Source organism: Alternaria postmessia (genome assembly GCF_024291825.1).
Source record: "Alternaria postmessia strain BMP 2775 chromosome Unknown scaffold_11, whole genome shotgun sequence".
Taxonomy (NCBI): Eukaryota; Fungi; Ascomycota; class Dothideomycetes; order Pleosporales; family Pleosporaceae; genus Alternaria; species Alternaria postmessia.
In genome coordinates, this window is record NW_026260084.1 from 169,218 (window position 1) to 188,770 (window position 19,553).

General features: G+C 51.2%; 6 protein-coding genes across 6 annotated transcripts; 4 read left to right on the forward strand and 2 right to left on the reverse strand.

Annotated features, from left to right (window-relative positions):
* Positions 1-196: 196 nt before the first annotated feature.
* J4E82_002732 (uncharacterized protein) lies at positions 197-4,605 on the forward strand (the record flags this gene model as incomplete). Its single annotated transcript, XM_051729030.1, has 3 exons — positions 197-376; positions 429-4,286; positions 4,384-4,605. 3 exons carry the CDS (start codon positions 197-199, stop codon positions 4,603-4,605), a joined length of 4,260 nt encoding a protein of 1,419 aa, XP_051591122.1.
* Positions 4,606-5,284: 679 nt separating this feature from the next.
* Positions 5,285-6,394, forward strand: J4E82_002733 (uncharacterized protein; the record flags this gene model as incomplete). Its single annotated transcript, XM_051729031.1, has 2 exons — positions 5,285-5,894; positions 5,952-6,394. 2 exons carry the CDS (start codon positions 5,285-5,287, stop codon positions 6,392-6,394), a joined length of 1,053 nt encoding a protein of 350 aa, XP_051591123.1.
* Positions 6,395-9,736: 3,342 nt separating this feature from the next.
* Positions 9,737-10,336, forward strand: J4E82_002734 (uncharacterized protein; the record flags this gene model as incomplete). The annotated part of the gene is made up of 1 exon (XM_051729032.1): positions 9,737-10,336. One exon carries the CDS (start codon positions 9,737-9,739, stop codon positions 10,334-10,336), a length of 600 nt encoding a protein of 199 aa, XP_051591124.1.
* A 2,141-nt stretch (positions 10,337-12,477) lies between these two features.
* J4E82_002735 (uncharacterized protein) lies at positions 12,478-13,642 on the reverse strand (the record flags this gene model as incomplete). Its single annotated transcript, XM_051729033.1, has 2 exons — positions 12,478-13,556; positions 13,606-13,642. 2 exons carry the CDS (start codon positions 13,640-13,642, stop codon positions 12,478-12,480), a joined length of 1,116 nt encoding a protein of 371 aa, XP_051591125.1.
* Positions 13,643-13,944: 302 nt separating this feature from the next.
* Positions 13,945-15,000, forward strand: J4E82_002736 (uncharacterized protein; the record flags this gene model as incomplete). The annotated part of the gene is made up of 1 exon (XM_051729034.1): positions 13,945-15,000. One exon carries the CDS (start codon positions 13,945-13,947, stop codon positions 14,998-15,000), a length of 1,056 nt encoding a protein of 351 aa, XP_051591126.1.
* A 605-nt stretch (positions 15,001-15,605) lies between these two features.
* Positions 15,606-17,050, reverse strand: J4E82_002737 (uncharacterized protein; the record flags this gene model as incomplete). Its single annotated transcript, XM_051729035.1, has 3 exons — positions 15,606-15,656; positions 15,723-16,840; positions 16,894-17,050. The coding sequence occupies 3 exons, from the start codon at positions 17,048-17,050 to the stop codon at positions 15,606-15,608; spliced, it is 1,326 nt and encodes a 441-aa protein (XP_051591127.1).
* Positions 17,051-19,553: the final 2,503 nt, after the last annotated feature.

Here is a 19,553-nt window from a genome sequence, read left to right on the forward strand (position 1 = left end):
CCGAGACCATGTTCATCTGACCGAACGCGATCGTCTATCTAGTTCCCTATGATGCAGCCTCGCTAATGCGCCGATCCCTGCATGAACCATCCTTGGCGGTATCTGGTAACCATGTGCTCACGCCTCAACTCTCCAAGCCACAAACTCCTCTTGCACAGTCTCGACAGGACTCCATCAAGCGGGAGGGCAAGGCCGAATGTCGCTACAGATTGCTGTAGCTCATACGGGCCAGCGCCTTGACGCTGATCCCGTTGCCTTTGCGTCTGTTGATGCGCTCAAGCACTGGATCTCGAGGGTGACAGACATAGCGCCCGAGCAACAAGTCCTACTCACAACACAAGGCAAACATGTCAAGCTGCAAGCGCTCTTGACCGAGGTACGAATATCTCACAGGCGATGCATGAAACATGCTAATCCCTCTTCTACAGAAAGAGATATTCGTCTTCAGTCGCGAACTCTCCAATAATCCCCAGGCTGCCATATCCTCGACGCCACTGCCCGATGCCTTCCAGCCCGACGATGCGCCAAACCACCTTGCGAAGAACACCGATCTCGGGGCATGGCAGGCTCTCTTCCAAGCCCGCCGCGATTGGGCGTTTGGGCTTCTCGAGAAGTCACACTCCATGTCCCATATCGCCTCGAAGCACTTCGCCGAACAAGCTACCATCGAGAGAGGGACCCAGGTCGCCGTTGGAAACCACGATGCACACATCAAGGGTTTAGAGCAGAAGTACCAGGCAGCCAGGGAGTGGTACGATGGAGTCGAGAAGGAAGCTGGGGACAATATACGGAGACTTGATGCCGACTTTGAACAGCTGGGCACCGTTCCCGCCATCCTGAACTTCACGCGCTTCCTGGCCAAAGAGATGCGGTCTCCACAGAGTGTGCCCAACAACACCCTTGTTCGCAAGACCCTTCAGGAATTCCTCGACGTCGAAGCTGTCAAGAAGGCTACATCGACAAGCAAGCGTGTCCGAGAGTCTTTTGGGAAGCACATGGACAAAATGCGCATGCAGCTAGAGAAAATCGAGGCCGATTACAACGAGCTCCTGGGTGCCGTGGGACAGAGCCAGAGCCGATCCATCGCCGACGATTCCGAAGAGCCTACACGCCTATACAACGAAATCGATGCCGTCGTGAAGAAGGTCGAGTCTGACTTTGAACATGTCATGGGACTAGAAGCAAGCTCGAAATCCGTAGCGCAGGTATCTAAAATGGCATTGCTCCATACACGAAACTTTTTGCCAGCCATACAAGAATACAGCGTGGAGATGAGCGATCTCGTACGACGGGCTGTCGAGCAAAAGAATACTGCCATCAGAAACTCGGTCGAGAGTATGCAGGCCATCGCGAATATTGAGTCAGTTATTGCAACCATAGGTGCGCAGCTCGAGCAGATTAGTATACCACAAGATGGTGTCGCTGCTTTCGAGCTCATATCTCTCGTTGGTCGTCTGCCGTACATATACGGCACACTACTAATCGAAGCCGTCCGAAGACGCGAGTGGACAGAAAGGATGGAAAAGGATACATCCTCGCTCGCTGAAGAGATGGCAACTTTCCAGGAAGAAGAAGAGCGTCGGCGTAAGAAGTGGCTGAAGCCAATATCAGATGTTGTCAACCTGGACGCCTTGCAAGGTGGCTCGCTGGGATTCGAGTTGAACATACAACCTGAGAAGACCGTTTGGCCGATGGTTACCCGGGAAGAGCTTCTAGAATACCTCAAGGACTTGCAGAGGTTAGATGGACAAGAATCCGAAGCCGAAGCATTTGCCCAGGCTATCAAGGATCTGGACCGTCCTACGAAGCAGCAGATCAAGCGTGCAAAGAATTTCAAGATGGGTAGTGTCCATGAGCCGGCCTTTGGCAGGGCCTCACAACTCATGATGCGAGGTGATGATGAGCTACGCGTGCTGAAGGAAGGTAACGCGAAGCTCGAGGATGAGCTAAAAGGTTACAGGAGTAGGGTCCGTCGGCTGGAGGACCTCGTACATCGTCAGAGTACCGTTAGCAGACTTTCAATAGGTGGCGCTCCGCCATCTTTTGGCATTCCCGATCCGGGCGACCCTTCGACGCCAACAGCCGAAGTCGCTTCACCTAGACCTCAAGAAGAGCTATCCCGACGCTCTTCGATTTCCTCTAGACGGTACTCAGCGAATACAGGACAAGAAGACAAGCGCCGTATTCTTCGCCTCGAACAGCAGCTAGCAGCAGAGAAGGAAGCTCGTACGAAACTCGAGAATGATGCTCAAGCTCGGAGAGACGACGATGCAGATCAACAACGCCGATTCGAGGAGGCCATGTCTACGAAGAATAACATCATGGAGAATATGAGAGCGCAACAAAGAGAGTTTGCCGACGAGCGTAAATCGCTTGAGGACGAGATTCGAGCGTACAAAGCCAAAATCGAAGAAGCCGAAGATGAACTGGATCGTGTCTTGGGTAGTCGGGACAACGAGCGAACGGGTGTGGATGCCAGAGTACAGGAGCTGGTGTTTCAGCTCGAGAAGGCGCGTAAAGACGCTGCCGAGCAGAGCAGACAAGCCGAAAAGCGCGTTGAAGCCCTACAAGCTGAACTCGATGAACGAAACGCCGTCAAGACGCGGCAGCTGGACTCGCTGACTGCAGCCTTTAACCATCTCTCTCCTGATACGAGTGTACCTGATGATCATTCCACACTCATCGCGCAGCTTGAAGACCTAGCGATTCGATCACTTGATCATCAGAAAGAACTCCAGCAGGCCCTGGCGATGGCAAAGTCAGACAACGAGAATGCTCATGCTAGGATCGAGGAGCAAGAACACAATCTCAACACTAAGTTAGCCGAACGTGAGAAAGAGGTTACAGCTGTTCGTGAAGAGCTTGACGTAGAGAGAGCTCGCGTTGCTTCTATCACTGCGGAACTCGAGGAGGAACGGAGCCATCTGCACAGCCTCCGCGAGAAGTTTGCTGAAGGCGAGACCGGCTCTGAAGCTCTGCGAAAGCGTGTTGAGGAAGAAGAAGCCAAGGTTGGCCGTCTTCAAACGGAGTTGGCGGAGAAAAACTCGCACGCCAACAGCCTGGATGTCGAGCTTATGCGGGTAGAGAAGAAACTGCGCAAGCTTGAAGAGGCTGATTCGTCCCGCACCCACCAACGTATGAATCGTGCGAAAGACCTCAGTCAACGTCTATACACACAGCATGAGCGCCTTATTCGTCTAGTTGAAGCACTTGGATTTGTCATCACCCATGAAAACGGTGAGATGGTTCTTCAACGAGCGTCTAGGCTCGGTGGCAGCACTATCATGACGGACACCAATGCGGGACTTAGTCGAAGTACTACTACGCCCTCGCCTACTCCTCTGAAGCGCTTCTTAGAAGATGTCGGAGACCTCCACTTCCTTCAGTGGACTGAAGCTACGAGTCCAGAGGAAGAAGACCAACGGTACCAGGAGCTTATTGAGAAGCTCGAGCTTTTCAACACCGAAACCTTTAGTGACGCCGTTGCGAAGCGAATGCGCGACATGGAGCACACGGCACGGAAGTGGCAGAAGGAGGCACGAGCCTATCGGGATAAGGCCCATCGCTTCCAAGCTGACTCACACGACAAGATCGCCTATCGTTCATTTAAGGAAGGTGATCTTGCACTGTTCTTGCCGACTCGTAACAATGCTCATCGTCCTTGGGCTGCCTTCAATGTTGGAGCGCCGCACTTCTTCCTTCGCGAACAAGACACACATCGATTGGGTGGAAAAGAGTGGCTTGTGGCGCGCATATCAAAAGTGGAAGAGCGCGTCGTCGACCTCTCCAAGACACTCGACGGTGCACCTCGAGCATCGTTAGACGGTCGTTCCGTCGCTTCCAGCAACGCCGTTTCATTCGAGGACGACAATCCTTTCGAGCTGTCTGATGGGCTACGATGGTACCTACTGGAGGCGACAGAAGAGAAAGCGATGGCACCTGGTACCCCAGGTATTAAAGGTGCGGTTACTGTGAAGAGTAGTCTAGAAACCGGACAAGGCGAGATGCAAAAGGCAAAGAAGAAGTCCTCCATGGATCCAGCAACTCAACTTGGAAAATCACTTGATAGTCGGCGCAGTAGCGGAACTAGCAGAAAGAGCGCACCATTGGTTGGTCGTCACAACTCAACAGAAGCGCTCTCCCCAGCTGAACGTCCCGACTCGAATCCTAACTCCGCCACGGCAACACGGGGTGCGAGTCCAGCTGGCGCACACGGTCCCAGCCATCTAAGGGAGACGTCGACGAACGGTGGGGACAAGTCAATAGACGATGGAAATGGAGGCAATGTGCGCGACCTACTTTGGGGACCTTAGGTTTTCGCTTCCTGTAAATCTAAGCTCCCCTAATAGCAACCATTCGTCAACGTCGCTGACACTACGATAGTCTTCTATCGCCCAGCTTCAAACTCTACGCAAGACCTCCGTGTCAGGCCCAGCCAATTCACGATCAGAGACATCTCCGACCAAGAACAGACTAGGAAGTTTAAGCGATCTGAGGGGTTCTCTTGCTGACTCTCGCAAGTCGCCGCTTGCGAGGAAAGGAAGTATATGGGATAGCTTCTTCCAATACGATATTGAATACCAGGGCAAAGCGTCAAAGAAGTAGACTTCATTTGCAACAAGTCAGAAAGGGTTTTGTGTACATTATTCTCGCATACTCATCATCGGGTTATCTGAGCATATCAGCCGGTGTTCACTGCTATAACATACAATTATTTGAGCATGGAAAGTAACCCAAGGATAACAATGGAGCAGTATCGCTGAGGTATAGCTGATTGTGGGTTCTTCTAATATTGACAGTGGTACAGCATGTATCTTATAGATATGGCACCGTGATACTGGTCCAGAGAAGCTGAACGCTGAACCTACGTCATAGCACCTTGTTGTCTTTCCACATCCTTTGTTGCGTGTCTCGCCAAGACGCCCCGGTGCTCCATATTTTCCGGTTATCGGCTAAGGCGTTCTTACGTAGTATACCCGAAATAGCAGTATTATGTAGATCCTGTCTATAGTAGCTTCGACAGAAAGGCTATCTTCGATTCTGTTTGGCCGGTTCGTATTTTTTGTCCACAAGCGAGGCTGTGTTCCTGATCCCATTGTTTGCCAAGAGCACTACTATATGACAATGATGTGCTACGAGGTACGCCTAACACTCGAAAGCAAGGCGAATGTGGTGTAATGTTCTAATACTGCCTGGGTGGGGTGTATAAAGAAGGAGGAAGTCAATGCAACCGCTATGCCTCTACTGTTGAGATAGCTCGCTTTCCCCCCAAACACCCACCACTATGTCTACTCTTATCAAGCACTCGCTCTTAGCTTCAGTGCTAGCTACCACATCCTTTGCTCAAAACACTTCTAAACCAGAATCTCAATCTTTGACATGCGACGATCTCTCTGAAAGCCTGGCATACAACGCTTCCATCATCCAGAATACAACGGCCCTAAACCTCGTATGGCTTGGAGACGAGGAGAGGGTGGCCATCACAGAAGACGACCAAACTACTTGGACAATCTCGTCGTACATTGGGCCTGGGTATGATGGCGGCATGGCGAAGTACGACGAGAACGAAACCCAAGCTGTTCTATGGCTTGACACTGGAGACTCGAACATGGAGCGTCTAGGCGATATAATTGGCCTATGTCATAGCTTTGTTCCTTTGCAGAACCGCACCACTGGAGATTTGACATGGAGCAGAGAGGTATTGGAGAGGGCCTCGGAAGATGATGGGGATTGCAAGACCATGTTGGGAACAGAGTGTGTAGAGGCGCTCGAGTCATGGTATCGAAGACAAGGACAAGCTGCATGGAACGATGACCAGTACCCGCCCTGCTCTGCCATCCAGAACACTATACCTTCTGAATGTGAAGGCATGCTATCTGAGGCTGTGACGATGGGTAGGTTCTAGGTCTGTGGCAACGAAGAAGCCCAAGTTAAGCTAATTGCTGTCACAGATGTTGTCCGCCTCAACACTTCCGCTGAAGACCGCATTTGGAAATGGGACCAAGGCATTAACATAACTTCATTCTCCGATGACGTCACTGTACCTACATGCGGCGACCGAAATCTTAGCAGCAGCTGGGGTAACAGGATCTACCAAACGATTGACTACGACGTAGCGCTTAACTTTCCCATTGTGGACATCATGACTTTCTACCCTACAGTTTCCAGTACCAGAGGAGGCAGCAGCCGGGAAACTCATGCGAAGGTGGTTTGTTTAAAGCCTGAAAATATACAGGAGGGAAGTCGGGCTCCGAGGAGTGTGAAAGAGGTACTTGATGAGCACTATGGCCCACACGATGACGAGTCCGGTGCCGAGAGAGTCCTTGGACGAGGTGGTGAGGCTGTGCTAGCGTTGGCTTCTAGTATAGGAGTGGGACTTTGGCTCCAACTATGAAGCATCACTTTCTAGTCAACGAAGCGTACGTACACAACTCAATCATACCAAGAGCTCGACAAGTGCCGATACGTACGTATCCATCGAGAATTTCCTATCCATACCCAGAACTCTGGACGGCAACGGAAGGATCGGAATCGGCGTCAGTTCCAAACTGCAGCGCCTCGCACAGGCAAGCTTCCATGATTAAACTGCTCTCCCGGATCCTCACCCACATACATTTCACCGGATACAGTGAGGGCGCGATGCCGAGGCGTAGCCAAGCAGTAAGCTTACTTTTTGCGGGTTGGAATAGGTATCTAAGGTGACTCGACAATTATTTTACTGCCGGTTGCCGTTGTCCACAATGAAAGAAGTAACCATTTGACTACAACCCGTAGATTGCCGGTTGTACAAAAAGTATCATCCATGTAGCACTAGCACTGTCCAGTAGTAGAATCACGCTGCACTCGCAGCTAGAAACCGATCGTAACTCTTCGCTGTAATCAAGCCATGGAGGATTACTAGCACGCAGATTAGTGACTGCTGCACCTGATAGCCTTGTAGTATACATGTGACGTGGAGTTAAGAGAAGGTCTAGGTAATGGAGATGCATCTCTATTTGCAGGTATCAGGGATTCTCAGATATCAGGACAGGTCCTGAACGTTCCGCCAGATTTGGGGTGAGGTCGTACGGACCAGAACAGGCTCGTCAAGGGCTGTTTTTCTGAAGCTTAGAGCATCGTTGCTTACCTATACGTCTCCCATTCCTTACAGAGAGCGGGTCGGGACGCAACAAGGATCATGTCTTCTTCGTCATATTTGAGACGCATGAAATCCTTCGCAGCAATGAGTATCATTGTCCGAAACCAGCATTAAGACTGCAACAAGGAAAGCATCGACTTCAAACTCGATTACGGTATGACTCGAAAGTCATGCTGTCTGTGTCGCGCGGCTTGTGTATCTGTGCTGGCACCAGTGGCATGTATGCCGGAACAGCTAGCAAGGCCGCCAGCACCGCAGAATAAGACTTGGAGCTTGGGGTGGTGTAATAGCCACAGGTTTGGAACCGTCATTGTCTTGCCGGGTCTATACAAGTTACACGACAATCTGGGCATACACACTTTGTCAAACATTCTCGATAGGTCAAGAAATGCCTCGTGGCTGAGTAGACACTTGGCTAGACAGCATATATAGCGCATCTTTAGCAGCCTGTACATGGCCTTGCGACTTGGAGTAGCATGCCGCGTGATGCTAGGCGAGTGTTGGAGTTGGTCACGAAGCGGGGTCGAAATGTGAACGAAGATCGGATCCAAGCCAAGGCGGGGCCAAGGTGTTTAGTCCATGCCAAGGAGCGTGAGAGACGCGTGAGGTGAGCGGAGCGAATGAGCAGGCGTTGCGAGGCGAGCTGATGCATGAAGGCGTTGAGGCTGTGCAGGTGGGCCGATTACGATTAGGGCGCTCCTGTCATGGGTCCTGACACACTGACAATTTAGCTTTGATCTGGCGTTTCTGTGGTTTCCCGACCCCTTGGGCGGCATGCTCATTCAGAGTAATATGGATGCCTGAATGATGCGGGTAGTTGAACTTTGCGCAGGTCCGTGATGACGGGAATATACATGAAAGGGTGAGGATCAACGACCAGGGCTGCAACGGCTATCCTGCTGCATATGGGAGTTGTCTGACTGATCGCACTATCGGCAGGCTTGCTACTATGCACCTTGGACATGGATATTGTTGTGTAGCCTGTGATAAAGCATGTCTTACCGGAATGTTGCATGTGTAGCCGTGTTTCTAGTCAATCATGATGCACGCGAGCGGCATCCTAGCATGGGGCCGTTGTTGACGTCTGTGTTCCACACCGTGGGCAGAATTCAAGATAAGTGCCGGGTACATTTGGGTGATTGCTTCTTTCCATGAACATCTGATTTGGGGCAGCAAGGCGAGAGGGAGCTGCATTTAGCTAAGGCGAAGCGAGAGAAAATGATTCTGTGGCACGGTGATGGACTTGACTCTTGATTTGTGATCTGGCGATGGCGGATGAAAAGTAGCATCGGAAAGTGGAGCACGTCAAAGGCCACGAGGCATGACTTCATCTGAAATGCAATCTGGCCATGCCTAAGTGGGCGATCTCAGCATGCTCACCCGTAGGCGCTGACCTGGGTTTCAATATGTTCCGCTCGCTACCGGGCCGATGTGTGTTCAGCAGGCTTTGGGTGTGGAAGGCAGGGGATGATTTTTGGCAAAAGAGCAGCCCCCTTGTTACAACGTTGATTACCAGAGAGTCTGAGCGCTGTCGTGTCAGGGCAGTTTTCTATGATTGTCGCACGCGTGAGACAGGGGGGGCTAGTGCCAATAAGACTTGCACATTCCCACATGCTGGCTGCCAAAGGCTTTCAAAGGGTCCCTGACACGGCGAACGGAGCACGTCGTTATCTGAGAGCGGTGTGAAGAGATGCCACACGAATCCAGCGTTCCGGCACGGATCTGCTTATAACGCCGTTAGTGCAAGAGCCCGCGTTTCTGTCCCGGCGCCGCGGCGGGCATGAAGGAGTCGCCTTGTTTGAATCACGGGCGTTGCTAGGCTTGGGCACACCTGGAGTCCTGGACAATCAATTCAGCGCTAGAACCCCGCACCCCTGTCCGCCCAACACAGTGGTCCGTCGTGTTAAATACCATAATAGTCGCCCTCCCAGTACCGTTTATTCATAGACGCCAGCTGGACAAGACCGACTTGATCATCATCATCCTGCAGCGACTTTCCTGACTCATCGTCCGATTGCCTCGTCCGTCCGCTTTGTTGCCTGCTACAGTAAGCCAACCTTACCAAGCCACCGGCACCGAAGACGCAGCGTCATTCCACCAAGTTCCGAAGCTTGGGCTTGTCTAACACCGTCCTTTTCGCCGTTCCTGCCTCCCGTATCGCACTTGTCCGCTCTAAATTCCGCCGCATTTATCGTTCCCCGCCTACGACACACTAAGGAAGGAGGTAAGGGGTGATCGACCACGCGCGTCCCAATCAGCTCCTACGCCTTGGCACACGGCATCCTACACTGTCAATCTCCACTTCACGGCCCTCCTGCACTTAAAACATCTGACCCGCCGCTTGTTTGCGAGTAACAGCAACCGCAACCGCATCTTGCACCTACGCCGATACTCTACCATTACCACCGCCTTTCCAATATTGGCCACTAGCGTCTACCCCAGATTGCCACCCGTCTTGATCTTGTGACCGCATCCCGCGCATCATCTCCAAGACCAACATCACGTCTTCCATCACGACTTCGCCATCAGCCAAAACGTCTTCAGACACCTGTGCCCACAAACGAATCTACCTCGACATTACTTGAACACGACGCTACAATGTGCGTCGCTGAACTCTGCGTCACGGTTCTTCCGTGCCAGCACCGCTGGTACCACCTCGTTCGCCCATGCAGCCCATCCAGCAATCTCTCCACATGCGGGAAGAAGCTGGGGATTTCAGGATGGGAGGTCAAGTGCGACCACTGCCCCTACTGCCATGGTCACGTCTCCGAGTTTGAGTACAAGCTCATAGGCGATGGACCGGCACCGCCAGTCGGCTCTCTCTCAGGACTTGCGCGCGCACACTCGACCTCTTTGAACGCAGCCCGTCGTGACATCCGTCTCGACAACATCACCCGAACCGACAGCGCTACCAGCGTAGGTAGCAAGAGCAGCTTGGTCACAGCAGCTTCTGAGAAGAACCGCGCAATGAACTCTCGACTTGACGCCTACTTCTTCCCCTCGGCTGAGCAGCCGTACCCCGCCGTACGAGAAGACGATGCCGAGAGCAGCAGCGCTACAAGCCCGAGCGACACATCGAGCAACGACCGCACAAGCATGCGACATCCATCAATCTCCATGCCGGCTGAGCCATACAAAGCCAACATGCTCTCGCGTGTCCGGCAGCGCACCAAGCGCATCTCCACCATCTTCAGATGATCAGACGGTTGATGCTTTACTCTCCTTGGCCACGTCAACTACACAGCCCACCTCTCAGCTCTTGGTGGTTCGCATAGCGTCGTTGGAGTCTAGACTGTGGCTGAAATGAGGAGTCGCTTCCCCATCGGATCCACTTAGCCACGTTCCTCGGCCCGGACAGCATCACCACGCTACAATCACATGCACATGCACTCCGCCGACAGCAGGTCACTAGCCACACCAGTCTGGTTTCGAGTCAACACACTCTCAACTCCCTTCACGACTACCAACACCCCACTCTTCACTTCTTGTATCTGCTTTTTCTCGATATCGCCTAGCGCGCTTTGGCCAACTCGTCTCATCTCACTTCTACTTCGGATACCCACACTGCTCTTACTTTCTGCGCGCGAAAACATGCCCTAGCGACGGGTACATTTGCGCACTCATTTCGGCCGCGGCGTTCTCACGTAAAAAAGGACAGGGAGTACTTCAGGCGAACACGAAGAGGGCAAGGGCAACCTGCGTTTACTTCCGCTTCTGTTTGGATTTATTAGGATTTCTTGGCGTTGGGCTGCCACGCAGCGACAGCGCAAAACGTTTGTGCGTCACAAGCACAGGCGTTTCCTCTTTTTCTCCCTCGCTTGTTGCTATGACTTACGAATGACTCAAGGGGAACGTGTTCTAGAAGCTAGTTCGTTACAAAATTTACATGTTTGCAAACAATTACGTGTGCGCCGTGCATCCAGTCAAAGTACTCCAAGCATTCTACTGTTCATTGCGAAAAGACCACGCGCCACATTTGTGCATGATCTTACGAATCTGTGCCACACTTCCGTGCCACACTTCCGCTCATATGCAGGTGCTGGAAAAGAAACGCTGCTCGGCGCATTAGTCTAGACCTTGTCTTTTGGTAAACACGCGTCACCGCTCTTCGAAGCTATGCTAATCGATATCCACCCGCGCATGCGGGCATGTACGCTAGGTACATCACGACACCCTTTGTTCGGCGCCAAGCCTCACAAGTGTATACTAATACACCGCATATTCCGCTCCGCCCGGATACCCGTTTCCTCCCGAGCAAGCATTATGAAGAGAAAAAAGAGGTCTGATCTTGTGGCCAACCTTCTTCGCGTCGGTGAAGAATGCGTTTCTCGCCGAATACGACGCTGGACATTTTAGAAGCTTTAGTCAAACGTGCATGGATAATTTCCCAAAGCTTGTTGTGGGTTAAAATCTGGTTTGCGCCATGAACAACGTCTGCAGATCCCTACATGCCGGAGAAATCCATAAACTCTACAGAATATGAGGCAGACCGATCTACCCAAGAGGAACATTAAGCATACCAAGCTTACGATCAACATGCTTGACTTTCTCATCCTGCAGAGCGATCCATGGTTTGCATTCTGAACTGCATCATCCTGCTTTGAAGATCTGTTTTCACATCGGCACTTTCTTCTGGAGGGTGCCGTTTCGATACTCTGGTACACTTGGTAATCATGTGACTTCCTTCCCCTCTCGCCGAACACCCGAGTCGCGTATACCTAGATATAGAACTGGGCTGTGATAGTGAGCAGAGACGAAGCGAAGACGCTAATACTTCTCCTACAACAACTAAATTTCAACGGCAGCACAGACTACAAAACAAGTGGCAGATAAATGTCCACAGCACAAACACAAGCACAAACACGCAGGGTCAATATGATCGCCCATACGTCAACGTCACACAATAACAAGCCTTCCATATCACGACATAAGCTTCGCACCAGTGTCTCGAAACAAGCAATCTCACAGATCAAGCAATTGACGCCGAGAGATCGACCTGACTGGAAAGTTCCATTGATGCACATCATTCTTGCCGAGTGTGTGGTTTGCAGCAAGGGATGGTGTCAGTTGCGCCCTGATCGACAAAGAAACAAGGTTCGGCGACAACGGAGACATGACGATCATGTCACTCGGTGCAACGGAGAAGCACAGGTGATCAGACGCAGCGGTCGCGACACATCGCTAAGAACATGGAGTGCTAATGCAATCTGGTGTGGTTTTCAATAGTGGGATGATCGGTATAGTGGTTGATAGGTAGTCGCTACGGGTAGGTAAGCCTCCTGGTGGCAACGGTTACACTGAAATCTTAGTTTACATGAATTTTCCCCACAATCAACTCCTTAGTGCAATAACCGGAGCACCTTGACCAGGTCCGCAGTGACACCCATCGCAGTGACTTCGCCGCCAGCACCGGCTCCCTGGATGATGAGTGGGTTGTCACCGTACCGCTTTGTGTAGAATGCGATGATGTTGTCGCTTCCTTTGAGTGCTGCAATCGGATGGCTTGTGTCGAACTTCTCCAACCCGACCTTGACCTTGTTGTTTGGCACGTCCACACTTCCTACAAACCGGATGACTTTGCCTTCCTTCTCTGCCTCGGCCTTGAGCTTCTCCATCTGGTCGTCGTACTGTGGGAGCTTCTCAAGGAACTCGTCGCCAGATGAGCAGGACTCGAGCTCTTTGGGGATGAGAGATTGTACGGGGAAGGATGTCGGCGATTCGACCTTCAGGCCAGCGAGGCGAGCTAGGATGGTTAGTTTGCGAGCGACGTCTAGGCCGTTCAAATCATCGCGAGCATCTGGTTCTGTGTAACCCTTTTCTTTGGCTGATGTGACTTCAGCTGAGAACTTTCCACCTCCGCCACCGAGAGGCTGGAAGGAGTTGAAGAGGAAACTCATGGTTCCGCTGAAAACGCCCTCAATCTTTGTGACTTGGTCTCCAGTCTCAACCAAGTCCTTCAGTGTAGAGATGACAGGCAGTCCTGCGCCGACTGACGACTCGTGGAAGACGTAGCCACCAGCACCGTTCCCGTTGCTCGCAGCGTCAAATATTTGCGTCCATAGCTCATAGCTTCCGGAGAAAGCCTTCTTGTTTGGTGTTACAATGCTAATGCCCTTCTTCAAGAAATTGGGGTAGCTGTCGGCAACGTCCTGATTGCTGGTGTTGTCCACCAGTACCACCTTACCAGGCGCTTTCTGTAGGTATTCGCAGAGCTGAGGGAGAGGCAATGTGGGCTTGGACGTGTTCTGAAGCTCGGATTCCCAGTTGGAGAGGGACTTGTAGTCGGCGTGGTAGACAGCTTTTTTGGAGGTGCTGAGCCAGATGAGGGAGAGATAGTACGGCGACGAGGGTGATTGGGAGAGGCGTTTGGAGAGGGCTGACAGCTGGGAGAGGAAGGCTTTGCCTACACCACCGGCACCTGTAATTCTTAGCCGTACACATGTGAAATAGAGGCTTGTTGCGCGTACCGATAACGGCGATGAATACTTGACGAGGCAGAGGCATGGTTGCTTTGGTGTGGTCAATTGGATGTATCAGACTCGTACGGAGAAGGTGAAGTATTTCTAGACTCTTCAAGGACGAGAGGGAGGATAGTCGGACTCGAAAAGAGAAGGGAGCGTTGACTTCTGCGGAACCGCCAATTTACACGGCTTCGACGTGGGGTAAGTAAAACAATCGGTGGGGTAGCTCAGTGACGCAACAAGCTCAGAGCTCCGACGCCGACATCGCCTCGCCGCGTCTCAGCCCTACGCGCTCCACCACGCGACGAGCACCAGCCCAATCGACTCCAACCTTCAGCCCCCAACATGTCCTCCAAAGACGCACATCTATACGGTGCCCGACCAAAGGGACGCACAAAGGCTAAGGAAATATCCAGCTCCAGCAGCCTCGCTTTCTCATCGACCCTCTCCAACCTCATCAAGAACTCTTCTACCGAATCGAACAAGCCCACCGCAGGCCGCGCACGCCCGCAGAAGGAAGATATCTTCAAGACCCACAACAAGAACGTCAGAAAGCGCGCGTTGAAAGATTTGGAAGACACGGATTTTACACAGAAGCATCGCGGACGGACAACCGAGGAGAAAGGCGAGGATGAAGTCGCATGGAAGCGCACAAAGCGGCGCATGGAAGAGAAAGCGCGTCTGTACGACGCCCTGAAGCGCGGCGACGTAGAAGACATTGACGACAGATACGGCGTCGATTTCGACCGCAAATGGGCTGAGCAGCAAGAAAAGGGCGAAGCAGAACACACCACAACGTCGGAATCAGAAGACGACGAAGAAGAGGAACTCGTAGAATATGTGGACGAGTTCGGCCGCACACGAAAGGGCACGCGAGCAGAAGCTGCCCGCGAAGAGCGTCGAAAGCGAACCCTCGCCGCCGACGAACCCGACCGTTTCACCGCACGACCTAGTATGCCGACCAACATAATCTTCGGCGACACCGTACAGACGCAAGCCTTCAACCCCGACGAGACAATCGCCCAGCAAATGGCCGACCTAGCCGCCAAGCGCGACAAAGAACTCACGCCGCCACCTGAGGTACACTTTGACGGCAGAGCCGAGGTAAGGCAACGCGGAATGGGCTTCTTCAACTTCTCCAATGATGAAGAGGAACGAAAAGAGCAGATGAGTCGGATTGAGAAGGAAAGAGAAGAGACGGAGCGCGTGAGGCGGGAACGCAAAGAGGCTGTCGAAAAGAGGAAGGCCATGGTCAAAGACAAGAAAAGGGCTATACAGGAGAAGAGAAGCAAAGGACAGGCAGAGAAGTTTCTCGAGGAACTAGGTCAGGAGTTGTTCAAAGATGGAGAGGGCGATGCCGAAGCAGAGCTCAAAATCACTGCTGAGGAAGAGGCTGCATGAGCCGATTTCTTGTTGTCTAATTTTCTATACGATGATACCCACTACTAAACAAAAGTCTTTGTCCGACTCGACTCTTTCGATCTAGAATCGGCTTGTACGTCCTAGTTGCTCTTTAATTTGTTGTCATCATGTATGGCCTCTTAACAGTAGTAGGGTGAAGCAAAAAATTTGACTCGCACACAGGCAAAAACATACAACAGCGGGGATTCGCTAGTGGTCACCCACCTAACTACTAATCCGCCGGTACACTGCTTGTATATGGCTGAGCGGACGGGAAGCCTAATTTTCAGTGTCCTATGGTCGTATGTGACATAGATGGTAATTTGGATCAACATAATCACCCAGCAACAGCATTCTGGTTAGCCTGCCACGCCTTCCAACGATCTTAACTTGTTTGCATAACACACACCTGAGCTGTGCGTTTCGCGCTGCAAACAAGTGACTCGATTCCATCTGATAGAGATCGTTGCTCTCTGCGTGCCAATGCTATGCCTTGGGCGGATACAATGCCTAACAGCTGGGATCTATGACGGTAGCTTTATGCTGGATGTAGTGCCTAGTTCCAGAGGTAGTGTTTGAATTTGGCATTCGATCTTCTGACAACATCAAGGCCGCAATCCTTCGTCCCAAGCCACAAAGGTCTGGTGTTGATGATCCTAGATTGGTTACTTGTCAGCAACGAATCCGTGTAAAGACAGCGATACGGAAGGTTTCGAACTTACCGGCATACATTTCACCTTCTCCGGCGGCGAGGTTTCCCAATTGATTTTGGCATCATCCCCTTCATTCGCGAAATGCTTAGATGGGTATCCTTTCAGAGCCTTAATCTTCTTTGCGGCCTCATCACTGTATTCCACGTTCACGCTCGGGACTACAGCTATCTTGCCGTAGCCGTTGAACCACATGTCCTTGGCGAACAATTTTGGTTCACCCTGAAAACATTCGTCCTCCTTGTGTGCTCGAAATCTGATCTTCTTCTCCATAACAGGCCTCGCAGTGAAGGCTGTCACACCGTTCCAGCATGAAAAGACCTGGAAAGGTTTTGAACTAGACCAGCGCGCATGAGCGTTTTGGTCATTCCAGAATAGGTCCCAGGCAAAGTCCCAACTACCATCTTCCGGGATTCTGAAGAACAAATCGCCTGTCATACCACGTGCAATCCAGACATCGTAGAATGTTGGATTGTCGCCAACGTACGTCCAGTCCATGGCACACGTTTGGTCCGCCCCTTGAAACTTGCGCTGATGTATTAGCTCCAGGAGATCTTCCATACATAGAGCCACATCGTTGGAGAATATCACCGTAGTGTCTTCGTCGTAATGTTCTGGATGTGCGATGAGATCTTTCAAGGCTAAGTTGCGGAGCTTTGCAAGACCTTCGATACGGTCTTTCCCTTTGGCCATCGGGTTGATATCGCTGGACTGGAAGTAGTACCTAATTCCGAGAAGCTGCATGCTAGCGCGAAGCTGATCGAGTACCTCAAAGGTGCCATCATCGGATCTTCCTTCGACTATGGAAAGCGCGCAGTTCTGTGGCCCAAGAAAGTACATGGTTTCTACGATAGAACCAATCAACCGTGGAAGAAGATGAACACATTGGTGTAGATCAAGGGCAAAAAAGTATCTAGGACGTTGCGCGTGCTGAAGTGATCCAGATGAGCCTCCTAAGTAGGCATAGCGATCGAGGTTTGGTTGTGGACATTCAAGACGAGGAAATGTCGAATCTGACGGATTTAGGATCGCATGCAGGTATGGTGGCGTCTGTGCGATGAGAGTAGCATTGCCTTTGTCTGATGGGGTGACTGGGTGAGCTGCCTCAGGTACGGCGCTCGGTTTTACTTCTAGTCCTAAACTTAGGATACGTTCTACACAACAGTAAATAGAGGCGACATACCTGTTGACGACGGATTGAGTATGCCAGTGACGATGGGTTTGATCTGCGATAGGTCGTTACCGTAATGGAAGAACCCGAAGCCAGCTACAAACAAGAAGACAACACAGAGCAGTGCGATCGCCTGTAGAAGCGATCTCATGCTCCTTGGTGGCGACATTAGAAATGAACGATAACAGAGCAAAGACAGAACGTAGCGCAGAAGATCCTAGGTTGATGAAGTTTCTTGAAAGATGGCGTCTACGTGCTGCAAGTGCTAAGTAAACGAGCATGAACAAGCGCAATCGCGCCCATCCTGCAGCCTGCCCAGTGGATGATGGAGGCGGTTTCGCACCGTTCCGCGTGGAAATGAGTGGGCGCCTGAGAGAAGTTCCGCGGACGCGGCAACCAATCACGCAGGTTAAATTTGACCTAAGCGCCGAACCAACACCTACGAAGTAGGTACTTCACACGACAAGATCGCTGGACGGCGTCACGCATTCTCAATTCCAAGTCAGGATTCAGCACGGGCAGCTGGCTATACCTCTTTGTGCGTCTAGGTGCCACTAGATCATCACATTGTCTTGTATTTATCGCCCCATGAAACTGTGGCTGCATACAAGCAGTATAGACCATGGCCAAAGCCAGGCTCTCAGTTACGGCGACTATGCGCTGTACTCAGGAGTTTCCATAAACTGCATGTATTCTCGTGTCACAGCTACCTAGTCATCCCGTCTTTTGCTTCTAGTCTATCAATCGTTCTACGCGTCGTCACTCGCTTTAACACTCGTTTGAAGAATGTCCAGTTTCTACTCTTTAGGTTTAATCTTTTTTAGCTCTTTTGAGCTGGTCTCCTCAAGTCCTGCTACGGTTCGCAGCCGGATCGCACCAGCAGTGCCGCATGCTACACAGCTAGCAGCTCACGCTGATGAACGGTTCTATAAACGGCAAGCCTTCGCACCTGTCACTACCTGTGGATATCTCGATGGCAAACCTGAGAATCCTCGAACAGCTGACCCTGGCTACGGATGCCGTGTCGACACCGCAAACGGTTTATGGGGTTTTTGTCCAACCAGCGTTTTATCGGCCAAAGACTGTGGTTTAGCTGGCTTATGCATCGACAACCATTCTTGCACGACGGGGTGTGGGAGACTATCTGATCGAGCCGATATCACTACGTTTACATGGTTAGTCGCTCCTTTGTTTTGCAAATATTGGAGAGTACTCCTCTAACTAGATAGCGACTCCGAACAATTTTGTTCTACAGCTCTCCTAATCAACGGCCCTGATCAATCATTTGAGTACATTGCCTGCGGAGACACTGCCGCCGTCGACAGCCTTTTCGCGGTGCCGAATACAGTAGAGGCAACAACAACGTCCGCTTCGAGTACTGAAAGCAGTGCCTCTTTGGCTACCTCAACCCAACCACCAACAACGTCAGATGCGCAAAGCTCAACAGTCCTGGACCCGATTGGCAGTATCCTCCCATCATCAACACCAGGCTCGACACCCGCACCCACCGAACAGAAGTCAACAAATATCGGGCCTATAGTGGGTGGGGTCATTGGAGGGCTTACAGTGATATGCTTAACCATTCTCGGTGTCGTTCTCATTCGGCGGAAACGCGGTACTACAGAGAAGGTGGCACAGCCACTAGGATACACATATGATCACCCGAGTAATTTTGTAGAATTGAGTACGGACAGCTCAACTCACCTTCAGAAGGGACAGCACTGGGATAACAATCACGGCCCAGTTGAGATGTACGGGTATCATGTAAATGTGGAACCTGTCGAGCTTCCAGGGAAGGTACTACCTATACGTCCCCAATAGACACCGCATGAAATGCTCAGAAGAGGACGATAGAACAAGCCACGGTGCCGTTACAACATCGGATAATCACACATAACTCCTGTTAAATAGAAGTGCACCATGAATGATGTGGCCTTTAAGATCTGCTCAAGAGATAATGGCCATCAAGACTCTTCCAGACCTGAACCAGTCGGACACCAACGATAATTCTGATCCAGAAGTCACTCACATGCTTTTGCAAAGCTGACAGACAAGATCCTTCGTGATGAGTTTGGCTTTGAAGAAGGGAAAGCTTTTTCGGCTGACCCAAAATGATATTCGGCTGACCCAAAAGATCAGATGAAAGCAATCGGCTACATAGAGATCTAAGATCAGATAAAAGCAACCAGGTACCCAAAAATATCACCCCTAGATCATAAGATAAAAGCGAAACGCCACCCAGAACCTGCAGGAATCTTCACCCCCTAAACAAAAGATCAGATAGAAGCTATCCTTCACTAAGAAAGATTAGATAGAAGCAATCCTTCACCAGGAGTTTGCCTAGTTAGGTAACAATATTCAATGGCGTTAATAGCTTAGGTTATTTTAACTGCCTCTGTGACCTTCTATCTTGTCTAATTTCCTTTCATCTCATCTGATCTTTTTGGGGTCAGCCGAAAAAGCTTTCCTTTGAAGAGAACGTCTTAAAAGTTCGAACCCGCACGCCAGACACTGTGTCGCTTCAATCTCGATAGAAAATCATCTCAGATACGCTCTCGAGGCCCTGAGAGAATATGGAGGTGAAATCTATCAAGCTAGGATGGGCACCGAGAACCACCGGCTCGTGAAGTTCTGATCACACCTCCGTCAATGTAGTATAGTTCTCGAATCCT